We start from the raw sequence: 13,248 nt of genomic DNA, 5'->3' as shown, positions 1-13,248 counted from the left end.
TTGAACGTGGACCCGCTATTGTAAATGCGTGGACGAACGCACGGATCTGCCACGAGCGATGGCTTATGTGAGGAATGAGATCAGACATGGTAGCACAAAATACCTCAGTTTGTGGAAATGGCTGGAAATGGAGTACATTCAAATGATGAAAAGTGTATCAGGTTAAAGACACCGTTGGAACATGTCTGTGTCTGCTACAGTATCCTTTCCGAAACAAGGGATAAATGCTGTTTCAGAGTTTGGTTGACCCAGCCTCCTCCACTAGGAACAATGGCGCACAATTTTTATCCCGTTATGTTATTCACATAACATAGTTCACAGTGGCTGCCCAGTGTCCCCACTTGCTTGGCCCGCTATCACCACAGATGGTGGATGGCTAAAGAAAAAGTCCGAAGATAACTACGCATGAACCATTAGAGAGATCTTGTCAAAATAATAATGCATTTGCACTTGTATTACAGTATAGGGAAAACCTACGGCAGCATCAAAACATATACAAAGGTATACTATCGACCAAACATTGAAAGCCTTACCAAATACACATGTTACCAAGGTCCAGTAGACTGCTAAGGCAATCTTCTCTCAACCATCACTAATCACAGAATATTAGAAGATGCTCAGCCGGAGGAAAATATTTTTATACACAAGTTATTCACATTCGGAAAAGGACTCAGTTGCGTTCTAAACATTATTTAACTTGGGAAAGATGCAAATGTCATGACGTAGCTATTGGCCAATAGCAGGATGGATAATATGGCCCCTGTGTAGAAGAGCTGATCAGTACAAGAGTTAGAAACATCTCAATGGGTGTTAGCCACATCACCGTTTTTGGTTATGGAATCTAAGTTCCGACTTCCCCACGCAGTAACCCAAAATGTTAAACCGGCGTACAGTTTTATGAGGCTATGGAAGTATGCGAATGCAAAATAGCCTGGCAACATGACTAGATCCTGAGGTTCGCGAAGGAAATACGGAATAAGTTTGACTAGCTTAGAGCTCACGATCCAGGAAGCCAATAAAAAAACAGACCGCTGGCTTGCCCATGAACTTTGGCCCAATGAGTACAGGAGCGCAACATCGTAAAATAGTGCAAAGTTCACAAACGAAGTCATATAAACGGCATAAACACACCATGGCTGTCTACGCCAAACAGTACGATCAGTAAGTAAGCTGGCTGAATTACTGCGCCAGGTCGTGCGAACCCAACGCAGGCACTGAGATATGAACTTTGGGTATGTGCCTAGAGTAGTCTCAATCAATGCATCTGGACAATACTGGATCTTAATATCCCAGCCATGCCGAACCGCCCAGCGGGTAATGAAGTTGTCATCGTCAGCATTCAAGGGGCCAAAATGTCCAAAGAAAAAATTTTCGTTAGTAAACCTTGAAATGAACAATGGATCCTGGATAATCTGGGACCGGTGAGCGGAAGTACGACCGGAGACGACAAAGACTCCTCCATCGATTGCGTTTGTAGCACGAATTTCAAAGTTGTGACGTTCCAAATATAAAGCGCCGAGCATATTCCAGAAAGACTTAATATTGAGCCCTTTGTCGGTTCTACGCACGCGCTTGTTCGTGCCAACTACACCGACCCTCGGGTCTTCAAAGGGTGCTAGAATGGTTGGTAAGAACATTTTGGATGGCCAAAACACATGATCATCAAGAAGAACAATGATCTTGGTCTTCACAAACTTGAGCCCATGTGCTACTTGCATACGCTTGCTAGCAAGCATGCTGGTCTCAACCGTGATAGTTGTGTCTGGAAATCCAGCCTCAATTGACCCTATCAGCTCCTTTATTACATTGGCAAGATTTCTACCAACTGTAACGATTATGATGGCACCTGGTTTGTTCTGAAGGCAGGATATAAGACATTCTTTGAAATCGGGATTCTGCGGGTCGACAGTTGGGAGGATAATGGAACAGTCGCGAGGGTAGTAGGTGGGTCGATGGGGGACTGGGATAGGCTGGTAGAGGCACCAGAACGAGAAGATATGGACAAGAAGGCGAATGTATCTAAAGGCAAACAGGATACTGAATATGAAAGCCATGTTAACCGCCATCTTCCAGGATAGCCTCAACGAGGAGTGTGTTGGAAGTGTCTTCTGAGTATAGAGTGTATGCGATGGGTATGATGACCCGACATGAAATGCTTGATGTGTATCCAGGTAAAACTAAAGTGCCTAGATTGTGAATTTATATGAACGCTACTTGCATCAATCAGTGAAGTTGCGGCTTTTTCCAGCTCAACAGAATGCCTGAGGCAAGCCCCTGGATGTAAATATACAATTTCCGTGCATTGATGTCTATACAATTGAATGGATAAAGTAATTAAATAACAGCTGCTTATACTGTTCATTGAGGTACCCTACAGCTGTATGTTGCCATTAATCTAACATTAGGTATAATAAAAATGCGATTTTGTTAAGAACTGCTAAATGCAGATATTATTAATAAGTATCCGCCTTGCGATATAGAAGGTAAATGTATATTGTGATGCTGAAAGCATTGTCCTACTATTACTAGAACCGGGATATCTCGGTTGCCATTACAAGGAGCAAGTGCATTATCCTCTGTCGCACGTTTCGATCTTTTCCTTTCCTTGATAACAGATCAGCCAGTAGCTGTTTAAAACATGCAATGAAAGGGCAAGTGAGATAAACCGCCCAATGCGCTCCAGTTTACTATATAAATTAAAGTATTGGGTGTGAGTTTTAGTTGATGGCGATACTTTAACCAGTTATCGATCAAGCATATAATCTTCAGATCTGCTAATAATGAATAACAGAATGCATACGTAACACGGATGGTCCAGACAAAATATAGAAAAATATTTAAGTCCTTGTTGAATACAATGCCAATGTTATTCATTTAGGGAAACAATGGGCAATGGGGAGAGCCATGCCTTTGTTATGGAATTTGTAAAGGTAACCAAGAACGCATAAAGAGATATTAAGCTCCAACGGAATTATTCTCGTTCCTATAATCGATAGATAAATTAACCCGACAATCTCCTGAATGGTTGATTACTAGTTATTGTAGTCAGATATATTTCATAATGATTTTAGTTGTTTTGTTCCTGAGTGATTCTTTCATATTGAATGCCAGATTTTACAATTTCCACCATAACAATGGTTTACTGTCGTTATCCCCACCGCCCTCCTCGCGATCCCAAGGGGGATCAACCCCATAGTAGTAATCATTCTGATTCAGATTCGAATGGTCAATTTATATTCCGGGGCTGATCCTATCACAGTATTTCATGGGTATAGGTATGAGTATCTAAGAACTTGCTGAAGTACCCAGTAGCGTTTATAATGACAAGTTCCACCCCCTCACTTTGACATTGGGAGCAGGCAGCTTAAAGTGACTTCTTTTAAACTTTTTTCTTTTCATTTATTTATTTTTATTCCCGTGGGTCTTGAATACTAAATCATTCATGGTCGGCTAGGGATTTCTAGAGATTTGGTTGGTTTCCGGACCCCGTCCGAACGCTACACGCCAAGTCGGACGCACCCAGTTTGTGCGGAGGTTGCATGTCTGATCAACATCCCCAGATTTGCGGGCTTGGGGTAGGTGCATTTCCAACGAACCACACACACTATAGACGTTCTGTATATAAACAGCAGAGCCAGTATGGAAAGAACGTTCCTCATTTTTGAAATCGCTCCTCTCACCTTCGTCGATCATGGCGCCCACTGATGAAAGAAAATCTCTTGACAGCACACAAGCAAAAATTGTCTTTGAGAATCTGGAAAATGTATCATTTCCCGAACAGTCGCTGCATTTATTCCCATTGCTCCATGGGAAGTCTCGTGAGGAGTTGAACACCCTCAATAAATCCGTGCTCCGGAAGTTGGACTTCTGTTTTTTACCTTGTGTGACGATGATGCTGCTTATGAGGTGGGAACATCGCAACTTACTAGAAACTAGAAACACGTAATAGATGCTAATGTTATCACAGCTATTTGGACAGAATTAATGTATCCAATGCTAGACTAGCCGGTATGCAAAGCGACCTATCAATGTCGGATACTCAATGGTCTGCTGGTATCTCCCTCTTTTATGTTGGCTACATCATTTCTCAAGTCCCAGCCAGCGTGTTCATCGCGAAGGGTAAGCCAAGCATTATATTACCATGCATAATGTTGGCATGGTCTACAGTGACCGTGTGTATGTCTGCATTGTCGTCTGGCTGGGGCTTCTGCCTCTGTCGGTTCTTGGTCGGCGTTACCGAAGGCCCGTTTATCCCAGCTGTCTCATTGATGACCTCGTCGTGGTATACAAAGAAAGAATCACCCTTGCGAATGGGCATATGGCATGCGGGTAATATAATATCAAACGTATTCTCTGGGCTTCTTGCAGCTGCCATTCTCACCAACATGGATGGGGTTGCAAGACTAACGGCCTGGCAATGGTTTATCTTGCTGGAAGGTATAGTTAGTATTATGGTGGCCTGCCTTGCCTTTTGGTTCATTCCAAACTTTCCCAATAACACTAGTTGTCGGTGGTTTACCGAAGAGCAGGCTGCGATGGCGCAATACAGACAGTTCATATCTGCAGGTGGCATTCACGAAGACAACGAGGGAGGTCACTGGGCAGGAGTATGGTTAGCGGTTAAGGATCCATTTACATGGCTATTCTCCGGGATCCATTTTTTCCTCATCATCGCCCAATCATTTAAGGATTTCTTTCCATCGGTGAGAACACATTCACAATAGAAGTACATACAAGCTAATTGCGTATCCTAGATCGTGGAAACACTGGGATTCACCGAGGTTGTGACATATCTCGTCCAAGCACCGCCCTACGTGGTTGCATACATCGTGACCCTTGTCGTTTCTTGGTCATCTGGGCGACTGTTGGAACATTGTTGGCACATAGTTGGACCCATTCTTGTCACACTTGCGGGGGCGGTAATAATGATCTCTACGCTGGACATCGGTGCTAGATATTTCAGCCTGATCTTACTTTGTACAGGACCGTTTGTTGGGTTGAACGTAAGAACGAATGTTACCAATACACTCAAATTGCTAATGAAATTTCTAGATCCAAATATCCTGGGAAACCACAGTCGTCCCGCGACCTCGGACAAAACGGGCAGCGCTGGTCGCAATTGCGAATTGCGTATCTTCAGTGTCCCATTGGTTCACACCATATTTCTTCCTAAGATCTCAAGAACCGCGGTACGAGACCGGAGGCGGTATTATCATTGCAGGGTGTGGACTCACTGTGATGTTCTGCGTGGCCACTATGCTATGGTGCAAGAAGAAAAATAAAGCACTAGACGAGGCTGAAGAAGCCAGTGGGAATGCAACTGGTTGGAGATATGCAACTTGAATTGGTTTGTCACTCCTCCAAGAACCTGTATTCTCGTCACCTTGCTGCACTTTGCTTTTGGATTTTGTCATCTTTGTGCCACATTTTTTCCATACTGTCGAAGATCTTATGGGCAGGCATAGTGTAAATCGCCCCGAATATAGTGATCATAGCTCTGTCATAATCAAAATGGTAGTACTAGTCTCTAGTTCCATCCTTCCAGCCGCAGTCATCCTAGTCGTCATAGTCATCACGATAAGCATGTAGATTAATCGCAGGGATGATATCATGCCATAGAAAGCATCCCGAAACGCCGAGAGGGAAGTGTACCCCATCGGGTATTCTCCGTCGACCGTCGCGAAACACGCTAAAATGACCACTATTGACCCCTGTCTCCGGACGAGTACGGAGTAAATAATCCACAGCTTAGGGCGTGTGTTGAGGCGGGACCCCGCAAACTAATTATGCTAGTGGCCACGTCCATCGCTGAGTTTCCACTTTGTATGGTAGAAAGCTTTTTGATGGAGGAGATCCGAGATAGCTCATAAATTCGGCGTTTTTCGTCCCTTGGCCTGATGGATATTCTCCGGAACTTTTCCGTGCATGGAAATCATGGGTATCCGAGGTGTTGAGAATAGTCTGCAATATATAAGAGGGAAGACACAACATATGTTACCCAAAGTAATTCATTGAACCCACGTTCAGGTCCAGCAAAGTGCCCAACCGCGATCTACGAAACTATCAAAATGGCATCCATCGGACAACCTTATACAATTTCGAACCCATTCAGAACGAGAATTTTGAACGGCGAAATCACTCCTTTGATGTCGATCAAATTTGTGACAGGCAATCAGATTCCGATGATGTGCAAGATGGCTGGCATACATGCGGTTTTTATTGATATGGAACATTCTGCCCTCGATATGCGCACTGTCTCTGAGCTGATTCTCGCCTGTAACTACGTTGGTGTATCGCCAGTAGTCCGTTCGCCCTCCAAGTCCCACTGGCATATTAGCCGGATTCTTGATGCAGGAGCATCTGCAATTGTCATTCCACATGTGGAAACGGTTCAGGAAGTGAGAGATATTGTACAACACGCAAAATTTGCCCCCTTAGGATCCCGCGGGTGTACAAATAACCAGGCTGCTTTTAATTTCCAACATGTGCCGACTCTCGTGCAGAATGAGGTCTTGAATTCGCAAACAATGCTTATTCCTATGATTGAAACCCCAGCAGCTGTCAAATTGGCAGAGGAAATCTTTGCAGTCGAGGGTGTTGATGGGGTCTTGGTTGGCTCAAATGATCTTTGCACGGACCTAGGCATCCCTGGCAAGTATGATAGCCCGCTATATCAAGATGCGGTTGCCAAGATCATCGATGCAGGAAGGATGACAGGAAAGCCGATTGGTATTGGGGGAATTGGTGGAAGGCTAGACATCTTGGAAAAGTGGTTCGCCATGGGGGCAACCTGGTCATTAAGTGGACAGGACGCATCGATGTTGCAGGCAGGCATGAAAGAAATGGGCCAGAAATATGCCGAACTTAGTGAAAGACTGCACAAGAGAGTATACAAGCAATAGACTATCGTTGTCTAGCATTTATAATTCAAATCTCATAATCCTTCATCAAGAAAGGGGGCAGCGCCTAAGTCTCCATACACATACTCTCCCAGCATTCCGGCCTCCATGTTCCAAAATAGGTTTTGTCCAAATATATTCCAAGATGACAGTGAATTTTCAATCCTAGCATCATGGCCTTCCGTCGGAAGTAGTTCGTTTTCTGTGCGACCAAGAGTAAATGTAGGCCACAAGATATTTAGCGGCGTGCCTTGGTGCTCAATGCCATCGATATGTTGCTGGTCCGTTGGACACGGTTCGTGTGACTGGCGTGTTCCATCATTCAATTGGTTTGCCGTATCAGATATGACAGACTGTATGCCATGGGTGTGACCTGACTCTCCATCATGGCCATCGAAGTTTCTCAACTTACTCATTATATCCACGCGTAATGCCTCGTGTACAGCAACGTAGTTAACAGCGTCTGGAAGCTCGTGGACCATTTCCTTCAGAGTCTCTTCGCCATCTTCGACTGCCTGGGTAGCCGTCATGGTAGTCTGAAGATCAATGTCCTTCACCACTGACACGCAGAAAATGACCGACAGACCTGCTGTAAACAGGGTTTGAAAGTAACTCCGTGTGTATGTCACAAGCTTTTGTTTAAACAACCAGCAAAACGTTGTGATGGTCCCCACAGCATATTGAAGGCAAAGGAAGAGAAGATCCCGGGGAGGTATATTATTAAATTTTGGTACAAGATCGATTGCCTTTCGTATAAGGAGTAATCGCTCTCGCATGAGAAGTAAATCGTACCACTCCTGCCTTTCATACAAGCATCTCGGGTTCTGGAAGACTGGTGCTGAGTGCCGCCAATGCTCTAGCTCGACCAGCAGTGCATCAAGATCTGCATATATGGCTCCGCTAGCAGTTGCAAGTTCAAGCTGTGACATCGCACGATTACGGGGGCCACTAGTCTTCTGCCGAAAGCTGTTATGTATTTTTGAGGTAATCTGACGTAGTCGCAGACATAAAAAGAAAACCGACATTTCAGTTATTTCTTTCGTCTGGGACGCACCCACCCTATAAAACTCATCCAGATTTACAACCCTACCCGACTCAGCTGCGAGCTCGAGATCCTCGTCATCTGCGTCAACAGGGAATCCAACCAGGATATCTTTGTCTGATATAGCAGGCGGACGGTCCAGCATTACTGAGGTATATCTGTCCATCATGTAGCATTGCCAGAAGACCCGCCGTCGCTGTTGTTCGTTCAATAGCGTGATTCCACGAGAACGTGCTGATATGCCTGGTCTATGTAAATCTTGCTCAATGCACATCCGAGTACACAATTGAATAAGTTCCCATATAGATGTGCCTGGTGTGTCGTGAGTTAGCCCATAAGACTCAAGTGCAGCCTGAAGGGCAAATGAGGACCAATGTGATAGTAGATACCAAATCTGCTTACCAATAAGAGATCTTGAATAGAATCCAAGCCCTTTGATAAGAAATCGGCCTCCAGGTAACGCATCGCTGTCAGATAATACCCATATGGGTGGAAATGGTGTTTGCCGGTTCGATATAATGGGACAGACCCGATAGCAATGATCATGAAAGCTCGAAATAGAGCTTGGTTTGATATCCGGTTCTCAACGGGACAACCATTCATGGATTGCTGGCCCTCTGAGAACAAAGAAGTATACAGGCCTTGCACATCTCGCCGAAGCAAGAACGGGTTTTGGACATGAGATCCATTTAGACTATATGGAGTTTCAGACTGATGATCCTTGCAGTGAGATGAGGAGTACCCACTAACTGTTGAATAGCGCAAGTGCTTCTCTCGCAGAGGGTAGAGCGTTTGGTTCAACTCCGATTTCCAATACCGATGCCCTTCTTGACAGATTTTGCAGCAGTTTATGATGCTGTCCTCTCCATCGTGGGTCGGTGAAAAGGAGACTCATAAAACTGCATTCCTGTGTTAACGGTGGAAATAATGTTTCAGAACATTTCTTTGGAGATACCTGATGCCAGCACCATCTGCAAAGTTTGAGGATAAGCCGGAATCGTGTCTAAGGCTATTTCTGTTTTGGGTGGCTGTATTTGAACTGTCTTGTGAGGCCAGGCTCGGATAACTGGGAACACCTGGTGACAGACAATGGTTTGGAGCTTCGCCAGATGGTTCCGCATGTATTACTGCTTCCTGTAGTCTTTGGACCTTTTTCTCCAGTTCATATATATACCTATTTAAGATCAGTGGCAACTTCTCACGTCCGATGAAGAGTGTCCTTAGTGTCCTTACTCTCGAGGAACTGGCTCACTGCCGTCCAGGCTCACAGTTAGGCAAACATGACCGTTGTTCATGCATGGCGTGCATATCGGACGAGCATTGTCACACTATACAGAAATACGGCGATTAGTCCCACTGCACTTCAGCGAGCTATTTTGACTATGGTAACTGATACCTTGGTTTTCTTCGTATAGCACGATTGGCAGGCGGGTAGTCGGGGCAATTTTCTGTATTCTGCGCCGTTACTCATGATGCCGTTATCAACTGCTATATGAAAGAATAACATCTGGCGTAGTATTCTTTTTCTTTTTCCCGCGGCGGCAGTTCACTGGGCTGCCTACGATGCGCACATGACAACAATGTGGAGAACCAAAATGGAGAAGCGGGCCCCCCTCCCTCGGCCCCGGGCTATTAATACTTATTTACCCACAAGCTCTCCCAGTGGAAAGCGGATATGGTTATGTACTGTTGTCCAGACGCCTTTCATAAAGTTGCACGTATCCGTGCTTTTTATTTTTATTTCTTTTTTCTTTGAATATTGCTGCGTCAAGTAAATGTCGTAGTTCTACTGCAACAGTTTGTCTGTCAGTCGGATAACCTCCGAGTGGTAGGGAAGCCTGTAATCGGGGTTACGCCGATGATACCTCTCCACGTGGACAATGTGCCGTAGTTCTCTCGGGGATCATGTACGCAGTGGTCGCATAACCACCTTGCATTCACCAGATATTTACGTCTTGATATTGTATCATGGACGAAAGCCGTCGGAATGATCCTAGAATACAGTCTCCTCGACCAGCAAGAAGGCTCCAAGCCTGCGAACGATGCTGGAAGCGAAAGCAAAAAGTGAAGTGACCCACTGCAGCCAAGTTCGATACGCTCCTACTAATACAAATGGGCAGTGCGACAAATTGTTGCCAGTATGCACGACGTGCCATGAGGCCAGAGCTACCTGCTGCCCTCGAACTGTGCCATTTGGGTCTGCTACAGACGAAGAAAGTGGGCTCTCAAATACTGCATTGCCGGAGTGAAGACGCCCTGTTCCCACCCCACTCACTTAAGTAGACAGAATATTGATATGAGAGCAGTTACATTGAGACTCTAAAGAGAAAAGCGGAACAACTGGATGATCAGTCCAGGCGTCAGCGAGCGTGCCCTGCGACCGACGAGAGGGTTGTAACACCACACTCGACGCATCTTCCGGCAGACGAGAGCTCACAGATATCTCATACTACGCCGCTGACAGAAACGACCAGTATAACTGAAGGGTCGGTGCAAGCAGCAATGGGAGAAATCGGATTCCTCTCCCGTGATGCTATGGCCGAACCGCATGATGAAGCTAGGGGTTTCCCCCAGGAGCTAGCAATGGCAAGCATGATCAAAGCTTCACTTGCCATCTCAGGGGATAACCCAGCACGTTCTTCGCGCCCTTTGTCTCATAAATCGACATATAGGGACATGTTGAATCAGACCCCGGCTCTCACCAGGGATTTTATGGCTGGCTGTCTCCGCCGCTTTCTTGACCGCACAAGTTTCTTTTCTCCATACATTGATGAGGCAGAGATGGCAGTATGCTGCAACTCTCTCTTCGAGAGTGATGAGAGCTTCCACAGTCACGGTCCGCCACATGCCTTTAGGAGTTTCACTGCGTATATGATAGCAGCCATAGGTGCCTTGCTGTCCCCAGATTCCGGGGTCGAAATGTTCTCAACTAGTCTGCACAATGCGGCTATGGTGAGGTTCCCTGAGATACTCGAGGTCAACGACGTAGTGAATTTGCTCCGCAGCATCCTATTATTAATTATATATTCTATGTTTACTTCCACTGGAGGCTCAACATGGCACCTTGTTGGCATAGCTGTGAAGAAAGCAGTCTCGTACCGATTCCACAAAGTGCCACCTCACGATAATGGTGTTTCTGAAGATATTCTCAACAAGAGAAGAGGGATATTCTGGAACTTGTATATCATCGACCGGTTTGTTTCTCTCATTTTTTTTTTTCCCAGTCGAAGGGGAAAAGATAAATAAATAAATAAACGAAAAGAAAAAAGCTTACATATCGTGCAGGATGATTGGTTGCGCATTGGATCGACCGTTCAGCATCCAGGACGAGGATATTTCGCTTTCCGTGGGCATCATTCACCTCTATTTCCATGCCTGATGCTGATACTACGCAGATCCCGCCGAGTAGTATGAGGACACAGGGACAGACAGGTACTGATATCGCAGCTCAAATTCTCATGCATGCTAAGATTTTATCCAACATGGAACTTTCGACATCTCAGGGGATGGCTTTCCACTATGGAAGCATCCTCTATTGGAGGGACATGACAAGAAATATACGGGACCCATACAAATCATTATCGGCTTCACGAGGGGTATTACAGCTCACATGTAGAGCCTTTGTACGCCTGGTGCAAGTCAGTAGACTCAAACCACCCACGACGGGCGGCCTCGGAATCACCCGAACTATTCCTCAGGATGTCATAGCTATCTGTGTGGAATATATCAATGCAGAATATATTGCTCTGGAGAATGGCAACTTCTCAGGGTCATTCATTGACGCATTTGATATATTCTCTGCAGGAGTGGTGTTTATTCAGGCAAAAAGATATTCACGTTCTACGTCATCAAGTGACTCAGGCGTGTTAAACAAATGCACTGCATTATTGACTATACTTGGAGAACGATTTCCTGCATTGAGACGCCTTTGTCAAACATTGTGGTGCCTTCAAGAGTCAGTAGACAACCCGGTAAGTCTTGCTGTTTCTAGCGATACACGAAAAGCCAATGGCCTAATGCGAAAATATGAGGGGCAGATGATCGACCAAGTGGGAAGCATAGTTCCCCATTCTATTCAAGCAATTATCAAAGACGGTATCCTAGACAGACCCACACCAGATTGACTCAATTTACGAGTCTAGAATTAGTACCGCGTACTACTGCTGCTTCGGACAATGCCCGGCGGACAGGGTCCGGTATATTTGCCCATGTATGGGGTGGGGCATATAGTCTATCTTTATATAGCCATACTAGAAATGCGAGCTATAAAGGTGGTTCTTTCGAGCAACCTGTGAGCACTTCGAAGCCACTTCACAATATCACCCATCGTTCGTGAAGAGCTCGTGCCTACTCATCAAACCATGGCCGATAAGCCAACCGTCTATCTTCTGGACACGTTCCCTCCGGAAGCGATAGAACATGCGAAGTCATTATTTCATCTCGTCCAACCTGAAGACGAAGATTTTCACGGCTGGAGACAAAATGCACGAGCCTTACTGGTCCGAAGTTCCTATCTGACTGCTGAGGACATAGCCAGTTGCCCAAATTTGGTCGCAATCGGCAAGCATGGAGTGGGCATCGACAAAATAGATCAAGATGCTTGCGCAAAACGGGGAATTAAAATCCTCAACACACCTGGAGCAAATGCTCGCGACGTTGCAGAACTGGTCGTTGCCCTGGCTCTGTCCATTGCACGGGGAATTCGGTCCATAACTACTCGTCAAATGACAAAGCCTGTACCAAAAGAGACCTGCAAGGGTCTGACACTGTATCAAAGGACCGTTGGAATTATTGGAATGGGAAACATCGGACGGACTGTAGCAGAGATATTTCGCGGCGGTTTTGAGGCGCACATCATTGCTTATGACGCATATATGCCAGAGAATGTTTGGGAGCACATCCCTCACACTCGGGTGAAGTCTATTGCCGAGGTCCTTGCGCAGGCTGATATCCTCTCCATTCATGTGCCGCTTACTTGTGATACGCGGAACATGATAACTTACGCCCAAATTCGCACCATGAAGCCAGATGCCATTCTAATCAATACAGCCCGGGGAGGTATTGTGAATGAAGAGGACCTTACCCGAGCATTATCGGAAGGCTACCTCTGGGGTGCTGGTCTAGACTGCCACGAACAAGAGCCTCCCAGTCACGAGAAATATGGGGTACTGTGGGACAACTTGAATGTGATCAGTACTCCACACATTGGCGCTGCCACATATAGGGCACAATATGCGAGCGCTACTGCTGCCATTGACAACTTACATCGATACTTGTCAGCAGAATAGGATATAGATCTTCCACATC

At 45.6% G+C, this 13,248-nt stretch overlaps 6 protein-coding genes across 6 annotated transcripts; 4 read left to right on the top strand and 2 right to left on the bottom strand.

The window, feature by feature from the left end:
- Positions 1-800: 800 nt before the first annotated feature.
- On the bottom strand, positions 801-2,054 carry BDV59DRAFT_190184 (glycosyltransferase family 2 protein; the record flags this gene model as incomplete). The annotated part of the gene is made up of 2 exons (XM_073691724.1): positions 801-1,775; positions 1,806-2,054. The coding sequence occupies 2 exons, from the start codon at positions 2,052-2,054 to the stop codon at positions 801-803; spliced, it is 1,224 nt and encodes a 407-aa protein (XP_073553127.1).
- A 1,637-nt stretch (positions 2,055-3,691) lies between these two features.
- Positions 3,692-5,343, top strand: BDV59DRAFT_190183 (major facilitator superfamily domain-containing protein; the record flags this gene model as incomplete). The annotated part of the gene is made up of 4 exons (XM_073691723.1): positions 3,692-3,906; positions 3,968-4,703; positions 4,755-5,003; positions 5,053-5,343. 4 exons carry the CDS (start codon positions 3,692-3,694, stop codon positions 5,341-5,343), a joined length of 1,491 nt encoding a protein of 496 aa, XP_073553126.1.
- Positions 5,344-6,068: 725 nt separating this feature from the next.
- On the top strand, positions 6,069-6,902 carry BDV59DRAFT_206847 (HpcH/HpaI aldolase family protein; the record flags this gene model as incomplete). Its single annotated transcript, XM_073694869.1, has 1 exon — positions 6,069-6,902. One exon carries the CDS (start codon positions 6,069-6,071, stop codon positions 6,900-6,902), a length of 834 nt encoding a protein of 277 aa, XP_073553125.1.
- Positions 6,903-6,908: 6 nt separating this feature from the next.
- Positions 6,909-9,446, bottom strand: BDV59DRAFT_3347 (Zn(II)2Cys6 transcription factor). The gene is made up of 6 exons (XM_073696225.1): positions 9,338-9,446; positions 9,175-9,269; positions 8,897-9,115; positions 8,688-8,840; positions 8,313-8,635; positions 6,909-8,253 (listed from the first exon to the last, which is right to left on the bottom strand). The coding sequence occupies exons 1-6, from the start codon at positions 9,410-9,412 to the stop codon at positions 6,935-6,937; spliced, it is 2,184 nt and encodes a 727-aa protein (XP_073553124.1). The 5' UTR covers positions 9,413-9,446; the 3' UTR covers positions 6,909-6,934.
- A 463-nt stretch (positions 9,447-9,909) lies between these two features.
- On the top strand, positions 9,910-12,065 carry BDV59DRAFT_206846 (Zn(II)2Cys6 transcription factor; the record flags this gene model as incomplete). The annotated part of the gene is made up of 6 exons (XM_073694868.1): positions 9,910-10,005; positions 10,062-10,186; positions 10,248-11,135; positions 11,227-11,287; positions 11,337-11,912; positions 11,979-12,065. 6 exons carry the CDS (start codon positions 9,910-9,912, stop codon positions 12,063-12,065), a joined length of 1,833 nt encoding a protein of 610 aa, XP_073553123.1.
- Positions 12,066-12,302: 237 nt separating this feature from the next.
- BDV59DRAFT_206845 (D-isomer specific 2-hydroxyacid dehydrogenase) lies at positions 12,303-13,229 on the top strand (the record flags this gene model as incomplete). Its single annotated transcript, XM_073694867.1, has 1 exon — positions 12,303-13,229. One exon carries the CDS (start codon positions 12,303-12,305, stop codon positions 13,227-13,229), a length of 927 nt encoding a protein of 308 aa, XP_073553122.1.
- Positions 13,230-13,248: the final 19 nt, after the last annotated feature.

This window comes from Aspergillus ambiguus (genome assembly GCF_047715705.1).
Source record: "Aspergillus ambiguus strain CBS 117.58 unplaced genomic scaffold BDV59scaffold_1, whole genome shotgun sequence".
Lineage (NCBI taxonomy): Eukaryota > Fungi > Ascomycota > Eurotiomycetes > Eurotiales > Aspergillaceae > Aspergillus > Aspergillus ambiguus.
The sequence above is the reverse complement of the archived record's forward strand: the minus strand, read 5'-3'. Positions and strand labels throughout refer to the sequence as shown.

Coding starts and splice junctions, on each gene's coding strand:
- BDV59DRAFT_3347 (XM_073696225.1), bottom strand. CDS start 9,412: ATGAGTAACGGCGCAGAATACAGAAAATTGCCCCGACTACCCGCCTGC. Junction 9,270..9,337: donor GCTATACGAAGAAAACCAAG/GTATCAGTTACC, acceptor ATTTCTGTATAG/TGTGACAATGCTCGTCCGAT. Junction 8,636..8,687: donor CTTGCGCTATTCAACAGTTA/GTGGGTACTCCT, acceptor AACTCCATATAG/TCTAAATGGATCTCATGTCC.